Genomic DNA, 22,985 nt, shown 5'->3' with positions numbered 1-22,985 from the left:
CTATGGTAGGAGTTGTTTAATTATATTATTTTATATATGATATTGCCTCAAAACTCCTCACAAAATTTTAAATTCTCTAATCTGAAGCCGCGAAAAATGCCTAGTTATTATTATGTTGCTTGTGAAGAATTCTTATTTTTTATTTGAATTGAACTATAAACATTTGATAAACGGCCATGTTGGAAGAAATGTTCTAGAAATTAAAAGAAAAACAATTAAAAACGATTTTTTGTTGAAAAAATTTATCTACTATATATATATATATATTGACAAATAAGCGACAAGCAAACATCCATTTAAAAGAAGCAAAAAATATTAACAGTCATGAAATAAATTCAGCAAATACTTGTATTATTATTTTGTGTGATTTTACAATTTAATCTTGGGCCCTCTCCGAAATTGAAAAAAAATCTAATGTCAATAGACCAAAAAACCGTTGGTTAAGTCAAATTGACAAATATCTATTTAATTAAAAAACTATATCAAATTCACTTTAGGAATTTTTTTCAAAAAAAAAAATACTGGTCATATAAGTTAGCACAATATGAGGCTGTACTGAAGATGGAAAGATTTTATTTTAAAATAGACAAATCTTGTTCTAAATATACTAATCCCTCCTGTGGAGCTTAACAAAACATAATTTTGAAATAAACCAATATTTTTGCTCTCGATTAATATAAGTTTATTCATTAAACATAGAGAATAAGCTGTTTTTGTTTTTTTAACCCTTGCCTTTAGACAGAAAATATGGTTAAATGAGATCCGAAAAAAGGGGAAATGTTGCTGCTTCCATATTTAGTTTCTAACACGAATAATGCAATTAATTTAATCTAACAAATAAAAAGGTCCTTTAAGTGTTCAAAAATCTAGCATTTGATAATTCACTACCAATATAAATTGACAACCACCAGCCAAAAAACCATCCACAATTATTACTGACTGATTTCTGAGAGCTCTATACATTTCTTTAGTTTCAGAATTTCATACAAAAGACCAAAAATTGAAAAAGATATGAGATGGTTATCACAAGATAAAGTACAGTAATTAAGGTTCTTTTTCTGATAAAACTGCAGCGGTGAAAAGAGCTTCCTTCTCAAAAGAGGTGATCTCCATGCTCCTGCATAAAAAAAAAAATTTATCAAGGTCAATGATAATCATAGCAGTTTTGATGATTAATGAATTTCAGAAATTTCATCCAAAGATGCATCACTCAGATTTCTCATCTTATAAGTAATTCACAGAAATACATACTTTGATTTTTGGAATTCTAGATCACATGCCCAATCATATTAAGAAATACCAAAAATTAATGGAGCAGCTAAAATAGTGAGTGAGTGATATATGCAAAGACTGTTTTAAGTAGATAATAAATCAATCTGGTGTTAAATTTTGGAGAAAATTCATGAAAGAGCTGCGATGCATGTAACCGCTTTAAGAATTAAGACCTAGTGAGTGTTTGGATTGAAAATAGACAAGTCCAGCATCTGAAAATAAAAATGAAAAAAATAAATTTATTTAATTCAAATGATCCACAATGCCCAAGGTTTAAGGAGTGACTATCCTGAAGATTTAATGTTTCAATTGCTGGTTGAAAGCATTAAAAGCAAAACAAAAGCAAGGAAAATATGTAGTATAGTATATTACTAAATAGGAATGGGCAATGCAACAAAGAATTAAAAAAAAAAAAAAAGAGTGAAAGATGAAGATGAATTGTCACATAAAATTTTTATAAAGTCAACTAAACATGCTAGAGAAGTGATAAAGGATACATACTCATCAATTTTTCTGAAGTTTTGGAAAGTAACAATCATAGCATTGCATATCTGAGAAAGAGAGCTTGCTCCAATCCTTCCAGTAAAAGTAGTAGCATGTTTTGGCTGCTGTTGAAGAGAAAGATAAGCCTGAAAAAAAAGGGGGATTATAACAACTGTAGGAGACAATTATGGGAATAATGAGTTAATGACTAATGCAATGTCAAATATCATTGATGAACCAACTGTGGCCTTTGCCATTAAAAAGTTGCACACTGCAAATCAATTGATGTCCTAAACGTTATGGATGAAAAATACTGCTTCTGATAGGAACAAATTATACTCCCTCCATTTCTTTTTATTTGTCACATTTACCTAATTCACACCGATTAAAAAAAATTGGTTAAAGTTAGTTGGTTACCTATATTTTATAAAAAAAATCATTACTTTCCAAAACTACCCCTATTTAAAACTCCACTAAGTGGAGTATATGATTTAATGCTTAGTTGATTGTGATTTATTGAAAATTGTAAGAATACATTGAATTAAAGGATAAATTTAGAAAAAATTATTTAATGCTGCACAAAATTTCCAATGTGACAAGTAAAAAAGAATAAAGAAGAGCTCCAAAACATGAGAAGTACAAAGAAACGGAGGAAGTAATATCTTTTAGGTAGCTCAACTCAACATAATACAAAGTATATTGAAATAATGGACAAATGCATGTACCTAGGACAGACTACAAGCTGAACTAATAGGACATAATAAATAGCAAAATGTCATAAGGTCCAAAGAAACTAGTACTCAACTATCAAGTGTCTCCTTCACCTTCCACCCCAGCCACCTCCTTCACCTTCTCTAGCCCTTCCACCCCAGCCACCTCCCCCCCTTGCAAATGGCAAGCGGGGGGCAACCCTCGCATCCCCGCCATCTTGGGCGGATATTGCTGTGAAGAATCATTCTACTCCTTCCCCGTTGCAAGATAGTTCGGTCTTAAACAAACTCGAAGCAAATTCTATAGACTTTATTTGCATGGATGGAGATACTATGTCCAGAGCATAGTTACCAGATTCGCTAAGTCCCCCACCGATCTTCGATCTAGATCGCTCGTACCCAATCGGAGTTCGTTTTCGTTCTGGATCGATTGGGTACGCAATCTGAGTCGATGAGAGAGGCGTATCAAAATTAATTAACCGTAGATTTTATAAAAATCTATCTAACTAGGTATAGATAATGCTACAATTTAGTAGGTTTTAAAAGTTATTATAGATAAAATTGCCATCTATTTTAAAATCTAGCGTAAGTTTTAAAATTATTATATAATATAAAATTTTATTATATAAAATTATAATCTATACATTCTTTAACATTGCAATAAAATTAGTTCTTTAAAGTTTGCATAATTCATTTTATAACTTTAATTATAATGTTCTTTTCTTATTAAGTGTTATTCTTATGCACTTTTGGATCTATTTACTAATCTAAGAACATCTTTTTCTTTCCAATTAAAATTAAAGTCTTATAATTTTGTATGTATTTTATATAACCGACTCGGATGTAATTTTCAATCGTATCTTGAATCAAATTAATCGTACCAACTAAGCCTACCCCCCACCGTATTGGATACACTACAAGCATTGTTTCTTGTATCCGTACCCGTCTCGCGACTTGGATCGTACCGCGTTTCTGGTAACTATGGGACTCCAGAGCCCGTCTTCGTTTTCAAAACTCGTTGTATGGGAAGTTCTTTGGGAAGCACAGTGCAATAGAGCTTCTTTTGTTACATCTGAAAAGACCTTGCACAATGCTCAAGATACTTTTTCAACGGCTCCGAATATCACTACTGCCTTGGAAGTTGGCACGGGTGGCTTGTCAGCTTCTTTTCATAATTCCAAGGCAGCATCGAGTTCCAAAAGAAAAGAAAAAGTCTCTAACCATAATGGTTCTCCGTCTCCAATGCTTAGATCTTCTGATGATCAGGGTATGGGGTTGGATAATGGAGAGTCCTCTATCTCAAATCTTATGGTTGTTGATCGTATTGCTGCCATTCTACAACCATCTGCATCTTCCCACAAAGATCTTGATCGAGAGATGAGTGAATCTGAAGATGAGTCTGGGTCTGACGATGAGGACAATGAGATGTCGGACTATGAGGGCTCAGATGAACCAGATGATCTGATGACCCTTGATCAATATCACACAAGAATCCAAAAAGAAAACTTAGTTCGCCGAATCCCTCAAGACATAACTGCCCCTCAAAAGAAAGGGAGGCTTAACAAGAGGAATGATGCTACTTAAGCAGCTTCTTATTTCTTGAGGATCTTTAGCTCTTGTCTTCAGTTTCCTTTCTTTAGTTTCCTTTCTTCAGCATCTTGTTTTTTAAATTATTCATGATGTTATTTATGTTTATCGAACTAACCAAAATTATTTGTTGGAATTGCATAGGGGTATCGAGCAGGGATACTACCTCACGTATTTTGCACATGATAAGGATGCATAACCCTCTTATTTTTTGTTTGGTAGAAACCAGGGTTGGACTCTGTCAGGCTTGAGAAATTTTGCAATAAGCTTGGTAGTGCTTGGAATTGGGCAGCTTTACTATTAGAAGGTTATTCAGGTGGTATCATTACATTCTGGAAAAACAATATTGGGAGAGTGACTCCTATGGCTAAATCTTGGTTTGCGCTTCATTTGGTTATCACACATGTTAATCATGAATCCTGGGTCCTCTCAATAATTTACAACTCCAACAGAATCCAAGGCCAACGTTTATTGTGGAATGAACTTACAGGTATGGCTTCTGCAAACTTACCTTGGATTGCTATAGGAGACTTTAATGTTGTTTGTTCGGAAGAAGAGATTAGAGGAGGTTCTTTCTCCTACTATCACCTTAAAGCTCGTGAGTTTTCTAATTTCATTACTATTAATAATTTGTTGGATGTTAGATCTATTGGCTCTAATTTTACTTGGTGTAATAATCAGTTGGGCTTAGCCAGGCGCTGGGCACGTCTGGATCATTGTCTGGTTAATGCTAGCTGGTCTGCCCAGTTTAATACTTATTTCGTCAATCTTCTAAGAGTTTTCTCTGATCACTCCCCCCTTCTCCTCACAGTTCATCCTTGCACTTCTTTTAATAATAAAAAATCTTTCGTTTTGAGAATTACTGGTTAAATTATTTAGGTTGTCACTCTGCGGTAAGAGAGCCCTGGTCTTTTAAGCCTCATTCTAACCCTTTCATGCTTTTTCTCATCTTGTAGTCTGTACCCGTGCTGATTTGATTAGTTGGAAAAAGACAGGTCTCGACTCGATTGACACTGAGATTAAAAAGATTGAGCATGAGATCTTAGAGGCTGAGATCACAAAGGATCTTAACAACACAGGTACAATTACTTATACTGGTTTAACTGCTCTCTATAATAAACTTTCAGCTCTCCAGAGGCAGAATTCTATTACATGGGCTCAGAGAGCTAGACTATGTGGATTTAATGTAATGATTACAATACCTCCTTCTTTCATAATGCTATTCGTATTCATAATCATGCTAATTCCATCATGAATATTACAGACTAATGGGAATTGTTTTACAGATCGGAATGGAATTAAAAGCATATTTATTAATTTTTTTTCTTTAATCTGTGGACTGACTCCTTTGATACTTCCTTTAATGATGTCTTTCAAGCTCTCCAAGATGATTTACCTACAATGGTTCCTAGCGACAGTGAAATGTTAATCAAAGAGGTAACTAAAATTGAAGTTTACCAAGCTCTTCAATCTCTTCCCTCAAGTAAAAGTCCTGGCCCCGATGGTATGAATGCTAAATTCTATCGATTCTTTAGGGAGGAGGTAGGTGATCCTTTATTTATGGCAGTTCGTTATTTCTTTAAGAACTTTATTTTACCTAAGTCTTGGGGTCAAACTTATATTTCTTTAATTCCTAAGAAAGAAAATCCTATTTATGTTTCTGATTTCCATCCTATATCTCTCTATAATGTCTGCTATAAAATTATTTCCATAATATTAGCCAATCACCTGAAAAATATTTTGCCTCGGTTAATTGGTAAAGAGCAATGTGGTTTTGTTTCTGGTCGCAATCCTTTTGATAATATTACAGCTCTTCAAGAAGTGGTGCATTCGATGGATAATGATCTCAACTCCCCCTAGGATGTTAATTAAATTGGATATAAAAAAAGCCTATGACACTTTGAGTTGGAATGCAATTCTTGTCACTCTTCACCTGAATGAACTCTCCTAGTGTTTGGATTTCTTGGGTTAATGCTTGTATTAGATCAGCTTCCTTCTCTTTCTTGATCAATAAACAACCCACTGATTGGATTTCTGCATCTAGAGGTCTTAGACAGGGTGATCCAATTTCCCCGTATCTTTTTATCCTGACTGCTTAAAATCTGACTGTTATGCTTAATTTTGCTATGAGTAATCATATGATCCCGGGTTTTAGTCCTACTCTTCCTAATAATTTCAACCACCTCATGTACGCAGATGATCTAATTTATCACTCAGGCTTCTTGGAAAACTGCTCATAATATCAACCTGTCTTTCTATTTATCAGCGGTTAATTGGTCAACAGGACAATAAGGCCAAGTCTGAAATTTTCTTTCCTACCAGATTTAGATCCTTGGTATTTTGAGATTCTTCTTGCCTATAAGCCTACTTATCTTAACATGGAAGAGTATATTGAAGGTTTACAAATTTCTGATCTTATTTTGGATACTCATGCTCTTGATAAATTGTTTGGTTGTTGCTTATACTCTAAATCTCTAAGTCATGGGAAGATTATTTATGATTCTAATAACTGTTGGGTCTGGTATCCTAAGACTAAGAAATATAAACTATCTTCTATAATTTATTCTCACATTTCTAAATTAGCAGTTCAGCAAGATTCTTGGGATGGTTGGGGTAACATCTGGAGGCTTTGTATTGCTCCTGGAGCAAAGCATTTTATCTGGTTACTTTTTCATAATGGTGCTAAAACTTATGATTACCTTTATAGAATTAATTTGGGTCCTCAGAGTAACTGTGTTTTTTGCAGTTTGGAATATGAAAATGTTGAGCATCTTTTGCATTTGTGTCCTAAGACTCAAATCACTTGGGCTTTAGTCAAGAATATCATTGGTAAATCTTTTAATTTTGTGGATGGTTTCATTTTTGGGAATTGGCTTAGTCCGTCTATAGCTGGTAAGGATCTCTTTACCCAATCTGTTATTGCTGCTACTGCTTGGCATATTTGGTAGGCGAGATGTAATAAGATTTTTAGAAATGGTAATCTGGATTGTTGGTTGTTGGCATCCAAGTCCGTTGCTTATGCCAGGGAGTATTTTTACTCTCATGTTTCTTAGCCAGGGAGGAACCTGATCCTGAATAATTTCACTGCCCATGATAGCCCTTTTCTTATCATTGCTGCCATATGGAATAGAGAGCTTGCTAAATCTGGGGCTGGTTTCTATATTTTTTATTCTAATACCAAAATTTTACTTGCAGGCTGTTATAGATTTAAAGCTAATTCTGCATTTGAAGCTGAGGCAGAGGCTATGAGGATAGCACTTCAATATCTACATCAAATCAATTTGACAGTCCGGCATGTGTTTACTACCAATGATGAGCTTGTTGTGGCTATAAAGCATGGATTCCATCAACAGATTTGGAGAGCTAACTCTTTGATTACAAATATTGATAATCTCATGAGGATTCTGGGTGATGTTAATCTTCATACTATCCCAAGAAGCTGGGCAGAGGCTGCAATCGGCTTGGCAATTCATGGTGGAAGTTTGCATGATCTAACTTTGTTCCATCAAGGTAGAGAACTTCCCCGATGGATCATGAAGAACTTCTTGAGGATTGGAGCTTCCTTTTAATTTTCTTGTAGATTCTTAGCTTGTTTTGCTGCTTGTTTTCTTTAGTCAGATGTTAGCTTTTCTTAATCTTGTTTCTTTGTTCACAATTAACCTTCTCTTTGTAATTTCCTTTCTCAGTCTTTCTAATAAAAAGCTTATGAGCTCCTTTTTCAAAAACTAGACTGGAACAATCATAGATTAATGAAGCTTCAGAATTCTAACTGATTAAATAGGTCAACAAGATAATCAATCAATTGACAGAATGCTAAATAAATTGAGCTTCTTATGGAAATAAAGAAGAAGATAAAATAGAAAAAGTATCTTCAAAATACAATACATCAAAATAGAAGAGAAATGGTAAAAGCGGTCATCACCTGAAAAGCATGTGCCACAAGCAACCGAGCCACTTCAAGGGTAATCTTTTTTATAATTGCTTTTGCACTTGAAGTAGCTGAGAAGGAACTCAATAGATATTCAAATGTTGTATCATCTGAAGATTCACTTGACCTCCGAGTTCTAACAGATGACTAGGAGCAAACAATAAAAAATTAATTATGTCAAATGATAAGATTTTAAACTAGGTATGTAGTAGGTCTACTAAATTGGACTAAGTGATAAGATGGAGAGAGGTGAGCTGATGGTTTACAATAAGCAGGAGACATAACATGGGTCCATCTGGCTAAGGCAGCCTCAACACTTAATCAAATCTCCTGAGGGTAATCACATTCCTAAAAGATATGATAAATTCAGTCTTGGATGATGAAGCAATATCTCACATGGACCTAAACTTGAACCTTAAGCTCATTATTTGCCATATGGTCAATCCTCTAACACTAGCTAACTTCAGTGGCGCTCTCTAAAATAAATATATAGGGTGTCAGATGATTGTCCTAATATTTATAAAAAGTGATAGAAAAGCGATTGATTAGCCACAGCAACGAATATAATCTTGAGCAGTCCACTTCACCATATGATCTCATTTCAAATTTCAGCAGAAAAAATGTATGGAAATTAGTACTTCACTGGATAGAGAACTACTCATAACTCACATGATATATTTGGCAATTACCATTTGGAAATATCAAAGCTAGTCCAATTTATGGGAGTACTGACAGAGGATATGAAAAGTCTCATATCTTATGGTCCTGTGACTTGCCCGCCTAAATTTCAGCTCCATATATGCTCCTCCAATTAAAACAGACTGACCCAAAGTTCAATTTTTAATCTAAATATGAATACCTTATAAATGACATAAGCACATTTAAACAATTACTGTTAAAATAAATTTATATCCATGTCATAGAATTACATGGGAAAGTTTCAAACAGAGAACAACACTGAAGGCAAATGTTAATTGACAGGAATGAGTGGCAGAATTTTAGAAACCATGTATCCAAGCACTCCCCAACATCAACAAACTTGTATATGAACAGGTTATCTTAACACATGTGCAACCCTTAACAGAGTGGCCAGAAGAAGAAAAGGTTCAAAACTATCTAACCAATCCAAACAAATGACAATTTCAACCAGATGAATTCTCCTTTGCGCCAAACAATCAATTCTCATCTAATCACTCTAGTCGGCCATGGGGCAGATATGCTTCTGCAAGGGATAAATTGCAATTTTAAACAGTACGAGTAGCTTCTGGAAAAATATAACCGTTCAAAGGATGTGCAAGCAATCTCATGAGCACTACAGCTAAGGAGATTGCAAGTAAATGACAAAGTGAAATAAAGTGACTTAGCAAGAGATTTTACGTAAAAGATAAAGCCAAGCAAAGGGAACTAGTGTAGTAATTCAGAACCTACTAAATATATATAGTGATTTGTTTTTTTAAGAAATAACTTCTTGCAAGACCACTTGCCATACCTTCGTGCAATACTTAGAAAAGTACTGCAATACTATCTCCAACTTCCATCTAGGTTCCTTGAACACCTGCATTACATTAACCACATATAGCATACACTTGTTGAATAAGACTGATGACAAATGATGCCTTCTCATCTATCAGTTAAAACTAGTTTCATCATGTAAGACACTGACTTCTAACAGTGAAAAAATAGGCTAAGGCAAGCAAATTGCCGCTAAAAATATTGCAACAAGAACAAAAGACAAGAAACAATTTTCAAGAAAACCATTCATCTAGTCTAATGACTGTGTCTCCTAGATTGAGGAATAACTCCTCTATTCCTCTTAAAGAGGCATTTTGATTACTAAATAAAGGAAACATTCTTAACCAAAAAATGGATATTTTGCTGACAGAATACTTTATCAAATAAACTATGGAAGATAATGTAAAAGCTAAAAATAAAATTTAAAAACATAGTATGTTCGCCAAAATTCTAATAAGCAATAAAAAGGATCCCCGTGACCAGACTTCATAATGGCTCGGGACAAAGTGTATATTTGGCTTTATTTTTTAGGTCTTCAAAAGCACTTTTATTCCCACAGGCACATTTGAGATGTAAAATGGTCGCTCAGCAAAGTTCACAAGGGCTTTGATATCCCCAATAACTAGAAAACAGCTTTCGTCAAAAACAACTACTTTAGAAGTTTCTTTAAAAGTTGAAGCTTTAGAGTAAAGCACATCTTTAAAGCTCCTTTATTAGGCACCAAGCCAGACCAGCTGTGAGCAGCAAGAACATAACATGATAGTGTGGAATACTAATTGTAGGTTTGCCTTGAGAACCTTTTTTGTTTCACTCTTAATAGATGTAATTGGTATTTATGAACCTTAACATTTCAGGAATACTGTCTCATTTAAGGTCAGATTTTGAAACACATACTAGACACAGATTTTTGTGCTAGCATGTTGGGTTATTTGCTCATTAAGTATATGCTACACTAGAAGCAACAAGAAATGAGCATTTTTACAATAAATGGAGGCATGCAGCAAAAAGATTGAAGAGATTCCAGCTCTTAGTTGAAACAAAGGACTTCTGCATGGTTACTTACTTTTGTGGTGGTTCAAAAAAGTTGTCCACTATTAGATACAAAAGAAAACACATATTTTGTGGCTCAATTCAGCCCATAAGCTTAAGCTCATAAGATGTGAAACCAAGACTTACACATCCAAGATAAAATTTACTAGATTAACAGTTGTGGGACTACTAATTACTCTGATAGAAACCCTTTGATATGTGCTAGTGATTTTTAGCTAGTCATGTTGCAAGCAAACTAACCACTAGCTTTGGATACACCGCAAAAAGCCTTTGCTGTTCAGTTTTATCCAAATCTCAGGGACAAGCGTGTTTGGAGTGAGTGAATACCAGACCATGCAGTTATTTCCTGGTAAATCCCATGCCAAGAAGAACAGATGGACTGAAAACAAAGGAGGCCATCAGTATAAACGTAAGAAGTGGAAGCATTCCTTATTGACTTCCAAATGCTACTCAGCTTTTGTTGCTGTTTCTGATTTTGAGTGAAACATCATAAAACTTCATCTCTGCAAAATGTATGCACTTTTCAAGATCAATCAAATTGGGCATGTGGCACTCCTTCAGGATCTTGGACATGCACCAACCAATGGCTAATACTGTATCCAAGAGTGAACTACATTTCAGTATCAATATTTTAATTCTCTTCGATTAATGTTGTATAAAAACCCACACCCCATGCTATGTGACAAAATACTCCTTTAAAATGGGAGATTTTGCACAGGGGGCTATATATGATGGCATTTTAGAGTTTCATGTAAATGACATAATTGGACCTAAGGACAATCAGTAATCTTTTTTCAACTTTCCATTATTAGAGAAATACTCAGTGGAATTAATCTAGTAATCAAGTAAAAGAACTTTCTAAGTTTACCAAGAAAAGCTCGAATAAAGGATAAGGTTAGTTCCAATTTTGTTCAACAAACTTAATCCCTGGCTGAATATGAATACATTAATGAGAACCATGCAAAATGCAAACTGTAGCTGTAATTTACCTCAAGAAATGTGGATATCTGATCTTTATTGTATGTTAGTTCGTCCAGAACCATCTCCAAAAGTGGTGTCCTATTTTAAACATGGGTAATAGCTAGGACTCAAAATAATTAACTAGAAGCCCAGAAGCTGAGCAAGACAAAAGCACGGTACCTTCTTCCATCAACTCTAGAAGTACAGCCCTGTAGATCTGCCTCTTTTTTCATAACATCAAGTTCCAGTATCTGATGTGGATAAAAGTAACCTAATAAGGAGGGCTCTATCATAATCCACAAAGAGTAGTCCACTATTTCTTACCAGCGTCAAAAGTTTTTGCATGGACAAGCATGTTCCTTTCCCAATTTGGTCTGCTGCTATCACTAGAGCAAGATCACCATCAGATGAAGTTTTAGCAAAATTATTAGCATTTTTTATATCATCCGGACAGTGCTTTTGCTGATGATGAGATAGTTTGTCTGCAATCAACATGCAATCTTTTACTATATTTTTGAAGTTTAGCTTCCGAGATGTCTGCAAAGTCACGTTAGAAAGATATTAATCTCTTATCTGACTATAACCACTAATAAAACTCAGAAGAAAAAAAAGTCAAATACACAAATATATTTTCTACTTACAAACAACATGTTCATCTTATTGCAAGAAATAATTAAATCAAGTAAAATTTAATACACAGCAAGAAAGAACTTACAAGAAGTATGTTTATAATAGATTCTCTAGGATGGTTCCAGTCCAAGGTTTCTGTAATAGGATCATAATTACAGTTAAAAAGAACATAGTGCAAGTTAACAAGGAGAATGGGAGAGACAACCATTAGATAACAAGTGTTTTACCTTTATATAAAGTTTGACGGGGTAAGAAATCAGCTTCAATAACACTAATGAGATACTGGAATACAAGCATGTCCTCAACATCCTAAAATATATCAAAGATAAACTAGTAAGTTTTTCAAGAAAAAAAATCAGTAGAATATACCATTATCATTCAACAGCTAGTTCTTTAATTCTTATGTTAGATAATTGATCATTTCCCTCTTCTTCTTGTCTCTCATGGAAGACTGATTGTATTTGAATTTAAATTTGGGTTTAGCAAAAAGGGTGCAGTAAATTACAACAGAGAAACAAAGAATGTAACAAGAATCTTTTTTTAATTATAAAAAAAGGAAGTCTAAATGGTTATCATGGCCAAGGAACTTCAACTCCAACTGACAATGGTCCATGTGAAGGTCCCAATTCCCAAGCACATTGGTTGGGAAACTGGGACCAGGCTTTTAAATGTTGGTTTCAATCAAACCAAAACAAAACATTCTTTCTTTTCAAATCATAATTTTGGTTTTTAGTTAAATTCTTGTTTAATATCATAAAAGCAGTAGCAGCAATAATTTCAAAAGGAAACATCTAAAAGGAAATGTTAAAAACTGCAGTGGGACTTGAGGTTTATGCAGTGTATCTTCAGGAAAAGTGCATATAAAAAAAATGCCGATAAAGATGAGAAGAATACATAAGCTGGATATATATACATATGAATGTGTTTGTGTTGGTATTATCTATGTACAGCAGTTATGCCTTCAACTCCAATGTACAGAGTTTGAGGAAAGTAACACTAAACCACATGCCAAACAATGGCACTCAGACCCGTTACCAAGAAGCATCAGTTCTAAGCCAAAACAAAGCAGGGCCAGAATATGGTGAGTGTAGATATAGTTAACAAAGAATCTGAAATGTACAACCTATAATGGTTGAAACTATCAGGAAAACTTGCAATAGGTAATTAACTTTCAGGTATACAGAATTTGAACATGTTGTGCCAATCTAGATAGCCACAATAATTACAGCTGATAAGTTAGCATTGTAAACCTGGACCATGATGTGATAAAAACATTTGCAACCAGGCAAAACAACTGTTAAAGAGCCCATTACTATATAGCCCATTTTAGCCTTTTACTTCTTGTGTCTATATATACTTGTATACATCACTACATGAACATCACTCTTCATCTCATTCTTCCTCTCTTCATTCTCTCTATATTCCATATAGCCTTATTCTAACATGGTATCAGAGAGGGTTTAGAAATTTTAACTCCGGCCTCCTCCGTCAACTTGTTGGCCTCCCTCAAGACGCCGACCTTTCTCTTTCTCACCGGTCATCATCGTCATCTTCTCCGGTCATCTCCGCCGGCCTCCGTCAAGTCGTCGGTATTTTCCCATCCTAAAGTTGTCGGCCTCCCTCAAGACGCCGACCTTCTTTCTCAAGTCGCCGCCGGTCTTCTCCTTCCTCAAGTTGCCGCCGGTCCTCTTCTCCTTCTTCAAAGCACCGACATACAGATGGCAAGCATGATGATGTGCACGATACCGACACACGCGATGGCAGCACGCGATGATGTGCACGCGATCGACACACGCTGATGAGCGACGCGATGATGTGCACGCGATCCGACATACGATACATGGCACGATAACATAAAAGCATAATTGTGCACGGTGTTTAAAAATGTCGATCCCGATTCGGTCCTCGACCCGGTTATTAGCGGTGGTGCTCTTCCTCACATCGACATTAGACTTAACGGTCAAAAATTATCGTGAGTGGGCATTTTTCGATGACGCATGCTCTTGCGATCAATTGGTCTAGCCTCTCATCTACTCGAGCGATCCTCCCGATGAGGCGACGATCGTGCGGTACGGTGTCAAGGCTTGGCGGGTCGCGATGATCGTGTCATGGCTATCTTGTGCATGAGTACTGATGTTTCCATCAGGATGAGCTTTATTGATCATTTATCAGCAAAAGAAATTTGGGACTATCTTCAACAACGTTAGCTACACACCAGTGAGGCACTCCGGTTCTCCCTACTACAAAACCTACATAGTCTTCAACAACAGGATCTATCAGTGGAGGAATTCTACACGGTATTCACTCGTGTATCCTGGTCAATTGGATGCTATGGTGCCAAAGGGATGCTCACGGTTGCAAGAATTGTCTTTTGCAAAAAGAAAAAAACATGAGCAACAAAACCTCGTGTTTCGGTTTGTGATGCGCCTCAGCTCCGAGTTTGAGCCCGTCGACGTTCGACTTCTTGGGACGTAATCCTCTTCCGACCTTTCTTTGAAGCACTTGCCGCCTTGATTCTTTCGAGGAGACACGTCTTCGTGCTCTTTGCTACTACTCGGTGACCTCACTACTCGTTTTGGCAGCTTCTCATCGGCCTGCGGTGATTAAGGGTCCTTCTGTTGACTCTATCATCTGCACCCATTGCAAGAAGAGCAGTCGTCGTGCTCGCGATCGCTTCAAGTTGCATCCCGAGCGACTTTTGCGAGTTTCGGATCGAGGCTCCTCTGGATCTCGTCTCGGAGTTGCTCCTGGAGCTTCTTCTGATCCTCCCGTCCGTACATCTGGATCCGATGCCTCAATGTCAGCCTCAGGTACTACTACTTCCTCTTGGGTTTTTAGACTCGGGGGCTTCTTTTTCACATGACCTCCGATGATTCTCGGCTTTTCATCCTCGCAAACCCGCTCCCGATGAGTGCGTATATTCGGACCACGATGGAACTTCTTGTCTGCTTTCACATCAAGGGATTCTTTCTACTTCTCGATCATTTGCTCCCCGATGTGTCCCTCGTTCCTCACTGTCTATGAATCTTATGTCCGTTGGTCGACTCACCGACCTTCACTTTTGTTTTGTTGGGTTTGATGATTCTTCTTGCTATGTGCGGGGACCGTCGGACCAAAAGTCGTGATTGAGTACTCGGCCATCGCCGTAGTGGTTCTCGCGGACTCTACGTTCTAGATCGTCTTTCTCTTCCTCTTCCTTCTACCATGCCTACGCTATCCACAGATCCTGCTTCTACGATCCATGTTCAGGGATCTGCTTTTCCTGCTTCTGCTACCTTTCCACAGTGGCATCATCGCCTAGGTCATCTATGTGGCTCACGTTTGTCCTCCTTAGTTCATCAAGGTGTCCTGGGTCCTGTGTCTATTGATGTTGGTTTTCATTGTTCGGGTTGTAAGCTTGGCAAGCAAGTACATCTGCCATATTCTGCAAGCATCTCTAAGTCTAGTCGTCTTTTTGATTTAGTTCATTCTGATGTTTGGGGTCCTGCGCCTTTTACTTCCAAAGGTGGTCACAAGTATTATGTCATTTTCATTGATGATTACTCTAGATATACCTGGGTCTACTTCATGAAACATCGATCTCAATTGTTATCCATCTATCAGTCATTTGCTAGCATGGTTCACACTCAGTTTTCTACTGCCATTCGTATTTTTCGTTCTGATTCTGGGGGAGAGTATCTGTCTACTGTTTTTCGTCAATTTCTCTCATCTGAGGGTACTCTTCCTCAACTTTCTTGTCCTGGTGCTCATCAGCAGAATGGGATTGCTGAACGTAAACATCGTCACATGATTGAGACTGCTCGGACTCTCCTAATTTCGTCTTTTGTTCCTGCTCATTTCTGGGCTGAGGCAGTTTCCACAGCAGTTTATCTCATTAACATGCAACCATCATCTTCTCTTCAGGGTAAATGTCCTGGAGAAATCTTGTTTGGCTCTCCTCCTCGTTATAATCATCTTCGGGTCTTTGGTTGTGTCTGTTATGTCTTACTTGCACCTCGTGAACGTACTAAGTTAACAGCTCAATCGATTGAGTGTGTCTTTCTTGGGTATAGTCTTGAACATAAGGGTTATCGTTGCTATGACCCTTCTGCTCGTCTCATTCGCATATCTCGTGATGTCACTTTTGACGAGAGTCGTCCTTATTTCTACTCTTTAGCTACTCGACCTCCCTTTTCCTCTCCTTTCCCAGAGTCTATTTCGTTTCTTCAACTTTCTCCTTTGGACTTAGTTCCTATTATAGAGTCTCCTGTTGTTCCTTCTTCATCTCTTGTTCCACCTTCAGATCCATCTTCCGCTATACCGTCATCCTCAGCTCCTGACACCTTTCCTTTTCACTATCGTCGTAGGCCTAAAGTTCCCCAAGATCCTCAACTCCCTATTCCTATTCCTTCTGATACTCCGGCCAGTACCACTGATGCAGCGTCTGATGGTCTTTTACCTGCCTCAACGTCTCGGTATGACCTTCGTGATCGTAGTACTATTTACGCACCGGCGGATATGGTTTTCCTATTCTCTGGTGCGGTATATGAGCCCAGAGCCTTATCGGGAGGCGGCGAGTATCCATGAGTGGCGATAGGGCTACTCGAGGAGCTTTTCGACTCGGAAAAAGACGAGCACTTGGTATCTTGTTCCTCTACACGCTCACGCCCGCTCCAATTACATGCAAGTGGGTGTCTAAGGTCGAGACAAAGTCCGATGGTTCGATGGACGCTATAAAGGCTCGCCTCGTGGCTCGTGGTTTTCGGCGAGCACATGGTCGTGATTATGATGAGACTTTTTGCTCCCCGTGGCTCATCCGACTACGATTCGCTCTCGATTGCTTTCGTGGGCTGCTGTTCGCTCTTGGACTATCTCTCAGATGGATGTGAAGAATGCTTTTCTTCACGGTGATTTACGAGGAGGTATACATGCACCCCCATCCCGGCATTGAGACATCTAAAGGTTATGTTTGTCGCCCTGGTCGAGCTCTCTATGGTCTCGAGCAAGCTCCACGTGCTTGGTTTGAGCGATTTAGTTACGTGAGTGCGTGCAGTTTGGTTTCTTGCCCAGTGATCATGATCCTGCATTATTCATCCATACCTCTCAGTGGTCGCACTTTGCTTTTGCTTTATGTTGATGATATGTTGATTACTGGTGATGATATGGAGTATATTGTTTTTTTGTGAAAGCAGCGTCTCAGCCAGCTGGTTTATGATGTCCGATTTAGGACCTCTCGGCTATTTTACGGGGATTGAGGTGACTTCTACGGATGATGGTTACTATCTTTCTCAACATCGATATATTCGGGACCTCATTATACGCTCCGGCCTTCATCGATTCACGTCTGCCGCCACACCCATGAAGCTTCGTGTTCGAGCTCGACCCTACGGATGGCACACCGCTGGAGGATCCTTCTCGTTATCGTCATATTGTGGGCAGCCTTGTCTATCTTACCGTTACCAGGCCGGATATTGCTCATATTGTTCATGTGCTGCCCAGTTCGTTAGTACTCCTACTTCCGTCCACTATGGCCATTTACTTCGCGTGTTGCGTTATCTAAGGGGGGCAGCATCACGACGTCTGTTTTATGCTCATTCTAGTCCACTTCAGCTTCACGCTTACTCGGATTCCACTTGGGCGAGTGACCCTGTTGATCGCCGGTCCATCACTGGTTATTGCATATTTCTTGGCACTTCTCTTCTTGCATGGAAGTCCAAGACATGCTACGATGTCACGTTCTAATCTTGAGGCGGAACTTGGGCACTTGCTACTACCACATCCGAAATTGTATGGCTTCGTTGGTTGCTGGCTGAATTTGGTGTCTCATGTAATACTCCCACACCTCTTCTGTGACAACACTAGTGCTATCTGATTGCCAATGACCCCGTGAAGCATGAATTAACCAAGCATATTGGTGTTGATGCATTTTTTCACAGCGTTCACATTGTCGATGAATCGACCATTGCTCTTCGATATGTGCCGTTTGAGTCTCAAGTTGCTGATTTCTTCACCAAGGCCCAAACTCGAGAACAACATCGATTCCATCTTCTCAAACTCGGTGTCTCAGATCATCCTAATCCACCTTGAGTTTGAAGGGGGGTGTTAAAGAGCCCATTACTATATAGCCCATTTTAGCCTTTTTACTTCTTGTGTCTATATATACTTGTATACATCACTACATGAACATCACTCTTCATATCATTCTTCCTCTCTTCATCTCATTCTTCCTCTCTTCATTCTCTCTATATTCCATATAGCCTTATTCTAACAACAACATCATGAGATTGGTAGTAGAAACATTAAAAAATTCATGAGATAATATGAAGTATAAACTAGAAATGAATAACTCTACAGTGTGCCACATTAACATTCAAGAAGCAATATGTGCTAAGAAATCTGTAGAGGAAGTATACTCATAGAGATTAAGAACAATGGCAAGTTCAAACCTTCAAGGACCTAGGGTGGGCGTAAGAGATACTGAATCATAATTGAAAAATAAAAATGAAGACAAAATGAATAAAGCAGACAAATCACACATGAAAAGAATCAAGATCTATCATTTGCAATCAGAAATTTACTGCAGATAAAAATGCACAATGTTATACATACTCTGTGAGCTTCAAACCACCAAAACGAACATATATAACCACCATATACAAGAGTTGGCAAAGCAATATGTATATGAGGAGAAACCTCTTTAAGAATGAAAATGATTAAATTACAGATTAAAAAGTTAACATTTTCTACCCAATTAGAAAATAATAAAATTAGTTAAAGAGTTTCAATGTTACCTTAACTAAGAGTACAGAATTTGATTTATTGAGTGCTTGAGAAATATCCACTACTAGGCAGGAGAATCTCTGGAAACAAGAAAATTCAAACATGTAAGCATTCAAGAATACGAACCAAGCAAACTTATTGTTTATCTTATCTATATGATCAGTTATGAATTCAACAATTATTATAACTGCAAAATAAACTCAATAACATACAAGGTCAGTGCACAAATACTTCCGAAAACCTAGCCAGGACAAATCACACAAATTCTTATAACATCATCCACTTCTGCCCTAGTGGTCAGGACATTGAAAATACCATGAAGTTGTATAATGTTCCCTTCTGTAAACTGAGAGAATTAACTAAGTTTGAGTGGCAACATATAGGTGAGGCTCTTAGCTTTTAGCAAAACCTTCTGGCAATCTTCAACCTCGTTAAGATACAAGCCAATCATAGTGCGTGAATGACAATCTAGGTCTACTTAGCTGGAATTGAGTTTCTCTTACCATGCGTTATTCACTTTGTTATTCACAAACCTTTGACTTTAATAAGGGCAGCAATCCTTCGAATTTGCAAAACCTATCGCTCAAAATAAAACCTATTATTTAGAAAGAAAAAGAACAAGAAAACAGAAATCTAGCCCAGTTTTAATAGAAAGAGCCTAAAAATCTTAGCTGATACTAATGCAAGATGGTTTTCAAATTTCACATTCAATTTCCCCAAAATTATATACCTGCTTTATTAGGCCTCTAATTCTAGCCACCTTAATCTTAGTCCAAAAAAGTTTCATCTCCTAACATATAGAATTCGATATCAGGTTTGTTAGAGATACATATCCTAATTATCCAATCCTTTCAAGCAAATGAAAAAGTCGAATTACACCCAATTCCCTAACTTTGGTTAGAAACCTTTTGTTCGCAACATTGTGTTAAGGAGAAGCAGTGCATACTGCATAGCATACGGCCACCTAAAAGTTCACAACCTTACCTTAGTCAAAACTTCTAAAGTAATTAACTTTGTTTCTCACTTCTCACTTAAAGAAGCATGTAGTCTATCAAGCATCACAAGTACTTGGAAACTTTATTCAAAGATGGACAATAGGAAATTATCACTCCGAAATAACATATGAGCAAAGAATTGTGCGAATCTGCACATTCCATATTAGTTGAAATTATGGTTCAATGCCTCAAGTAACCTATATGGTGCCTCATTTCTTGCATGTTACTGCAGTTATGAATATTGCACGTGTTTAGTAGATCACACTAGGAAAGATGCGATTTTGAATGCAAAAAGATTCTTTTTGTCAACTAACATTTAGAAACTTCAAAAAAGGATTAAGTTTTGTCTATAAATGGGATAGATAGCACATATCAGGCAGTTTGTCTTTTTCTAAACTTTCCCTCTCACACCAAATATTAACATGAGAACGTGAAAGTAGAACTCCAATATGAAAGTATTGGTGCGAGGAATATGTCCAAGGTATTGCAGACCTTATAGGATGCCCTGCAACAAAATTTCACTGTTCTCTGTATAAGCAATCAAAGTATCGCTGTGAGAATTGCCTAAAACTTTTCCACGTGCTTTTCTTTTCAAAGACACTTAGATAAATCAATCAAGCAATATGGCCAGTATAAGAAGAAGCACATCCATTTTAACATTCTCAATTCAGTCAATGGCTAATGCGCCTCACAGAGTTAACTCAAAGCTGCAAGGAGCAAGAATGAGTAACAAATGTTTGTCTAATTTAAGTTGGTCCTAAATAAGAAGAAAAAATAACTACATTACATTATTAGCTAGGCATACTGTTGAATGCTAGTCATTACGGACATACACCCAAGGGTCAAACTCACCGAGGAGTCAATCAATAATTCGGAATTTGCCAAAGCATGTTCCGCCACATCATGAATAACTTCCAAACCAATAATAAAAGGTGACCATGCCTACAAACCAAAAACAAGGAAGTCAAGTCTTCCACAATAGATGCTAAAACCATAAGCAAGAAGTGAAACAACATGTTTCTCAAGAGTCAAGCCAGTATTTAATCACCTCTTTATCAACAACAAGCTCACCAACACCACCAGTTGACACTCTAGGGTATCTCTACAAAAAGTAATCATTCAATGTTTTTTACTTGTACAGTCCAAAATCAGAAGATAACTGGCAAAGTTTATCAAAGAAGATCGACACACCTTGTCCAGTTCCATCAAAAGAAGGTAACTAGCCACGGCAAGCTCCAGAGACTTACTTTCTCTCAAGATTTGGAAGGTTGCATTGAAAATTTTCCTTCACAGAACACATAATATATCTAACTAAATTAATATAAACAAATCACAGATCTTCAAAAACTGGCCAAAAAAATAGAAAAGTTCTCATTTTTATTTCAGATTAATACTAACACCACTTCAAGTAAACAAAAATTGAAGAAACTGGAGAGAAAAGAGAAAAAGAACATCACCATGAAGGAGTTGGAGGGGAATCGGGAACAAGATAAGCACTGCGAACAGCTTCCAAGAAAGAATTCCCTGAAAAAAGAGAATCAAGAATTAGCGGAGATTACCAAGAGAAAAAACACAAGATAACAATGCGTGACAAAGGGGGCAATACTGTCGTCGTCAACATCGCAAGCTTCCTTAACTCCCGATGAATCAAGCATGGCCAGTGCATTCTCATCGAACCCTTCGTTGCACCTGCGAGGATGCTCCATTCCCGAATGTGGGGCAAAACAAAAAGATTGAACGCGATAGAAACCCTAATTCAATGTCGGGATGGAAATCCTCGGCGCTTTCCACCCCGCCAAAAATGCGTTTGATGTGAAGACAATTCCCCTTTTTAGCTTGATGGAGGGAATTATTTTAACAAATACCACCCTATGTGATGGAAAAGAAAAAAAATGGTCAGAAAGAATAAATTATTTTATTACTATTTAAAATAAGTTTTCCATTTTTGATTAAAATCCTTTGTCTGGCCTGCTATAAATATTTTTTTTATTTTTTAAATATATATTTTATTGATTTAAGAGTTGGATAGTATTGGCCTCAGCTCCAATTTTGCCCATCATCCTCTTAGACCAGCTACGGATCATAGTCTTAGTAAGCTTTTGCCTCACAAATTAGGTAATTAGGCACTAGTCCTTCGGTGGATAGATTTCTCTTTTCACTCCCCACTCTATGGGGTTTAGCACTTGTTTCCATTTGTTGTTCCCCACCCAAAAGCAAGCTCTTACGTCTTACTCACCCTGCACTACTAGAAACATTGTTCCCATTCGACCTGCATATGTTAACCATGCCATCAGCTTTCATCTTGAGCCAAGATCAAAATCTCTATGAGATTCATTATTGCATTACTTATATATATATATATATATATATATTGTTTATGAACAAACCTGGCTTAAAACTACCTTGAATTCCAAAGTATAACTTGTATCCATGGGTTTCATATTAGCCTAGCTAGAGTTTGCTCCTCAAATTATTCATGCGAGCTTTTTATCCATTCTCGTTCGATCACAACAGTTGAGTAAGTAAGAAAAAAACTCAAAACACACAATATTATGGTTTATTTATAACACTAATAACCATAGAAATAATTGTCACAAGTGAGATGAACAAAATTGTGACAATCAATTTGTGGAATAATTTTGATTTTGAGTTTGTTGGACCTCTGCCCAACATGGAATGGGTAACACGCTAACCTTAGAATCAAATACACAATATTGCTTCTCACAAGAGCTACCATAAGTTATTGCATCATCTTTTGAACATCGCGACTCCATTTTATTCTCTATAACGTAGTGTCAATTTTTTTTCAAAGAAATTTTGTTTATAATCAACAATTAGTAACATATTATTAATTCATGGTTAATACTAGAGTAAAATATAAATTTTGATAATAAAATCATACTTAAATAATATCATTATTCTAAGAGGCATATTTGCCTTTTATACATGATATTGTCAAAAATATTATATAGCAATTTGACTAATGGTATTTATTCAGTTGGCAAAATTGCAAAGATGATACACTCTCGAGATGATAGCATTTTATGACTCTAATGATACTTGGAACAGTTAGCAGCTTATTTGGAAGTTACATATTAC

The 22,985-nt window shown here is 37.0% G+C and overlaps 1 protein-coding gene across 2 annotated transcripts; it reads right to left on the bottom strand.

Moving 5' to 3' along the window:
* Window positions 1-897: 897 nt before the first annotated feature.
* Window positions 898-21,733, bottom strand: LOC120262486 (negative regulator of systemic acquired resistance SNI1). 2 transcript variants are annotated; one of them, XM_039270613.1, is made up of 15 exons: window positions 21,493-21,732; window positions 21,344-21,410; window positions 21,078-21,171; window positions 20,935-20,988; window positions 20,739-20,828; window positions 18,903-18,971; window positions 12,360-12,441; window positions 12,218-12,267; window positions 11,827-12,039; window positions 11,683-11,753; window positions 11,532-11,601; window positions 9,470-9,535; window positions 7,975-8,127; window positions 1,774-1,901; window positions 898-1,117 (listed from the first exon to the last, which is right to left on the bottom strand). In XM_039270613.1, exons 1-15 carry the CDS (start codon window positions 21,590-21,592, stop codon window positions 1,045-1,047), a joined length of 1,380 nt encoding a protein of 459 aa, XP_039126547.1. In that variant the 5' UTR covers window positions 21,593-21,732; the 3' UTR covers window positions 898-1,044. The 2 variants fall into 2 exon arrangements, with proteins under 2 accessions (XP_039126547.1, XP_039126548.1); XM_039270614.1 differs by lacking the exon at window positions 9,470-9,535 and having other exon boundaries at window positions 21,493-21,733.
* Window positions 21,734-22,985: the final 1,252 nt, after the last annotated feature.

Source organism: Dioscorea cayenensis, chromosome 5 (assembly GCF_009730915.1).
Source record: "Dioscorea cayenensis subsp. rotundata cultivar TDr96_F1 chromosome 5, TDr96_F1_v2_PseudoChromosome.rev07_lg8_w22 25.fasta, whole genome shotgun sequence".
Classification (NCBI taxonomy): domain Eukaryota; kingdom Viridiplantae; phylum Streptophyta; class Magnoliopsida; order Dioscoreales; family Dioscoreaceae; genus Dioscorea; species Dioscorea cayenensis.
The sequence above is the reverse complement of the archived record's forward strand: the minus strand, read 5'-3'. Positions and strand labels throughout refer to the sequence as shown.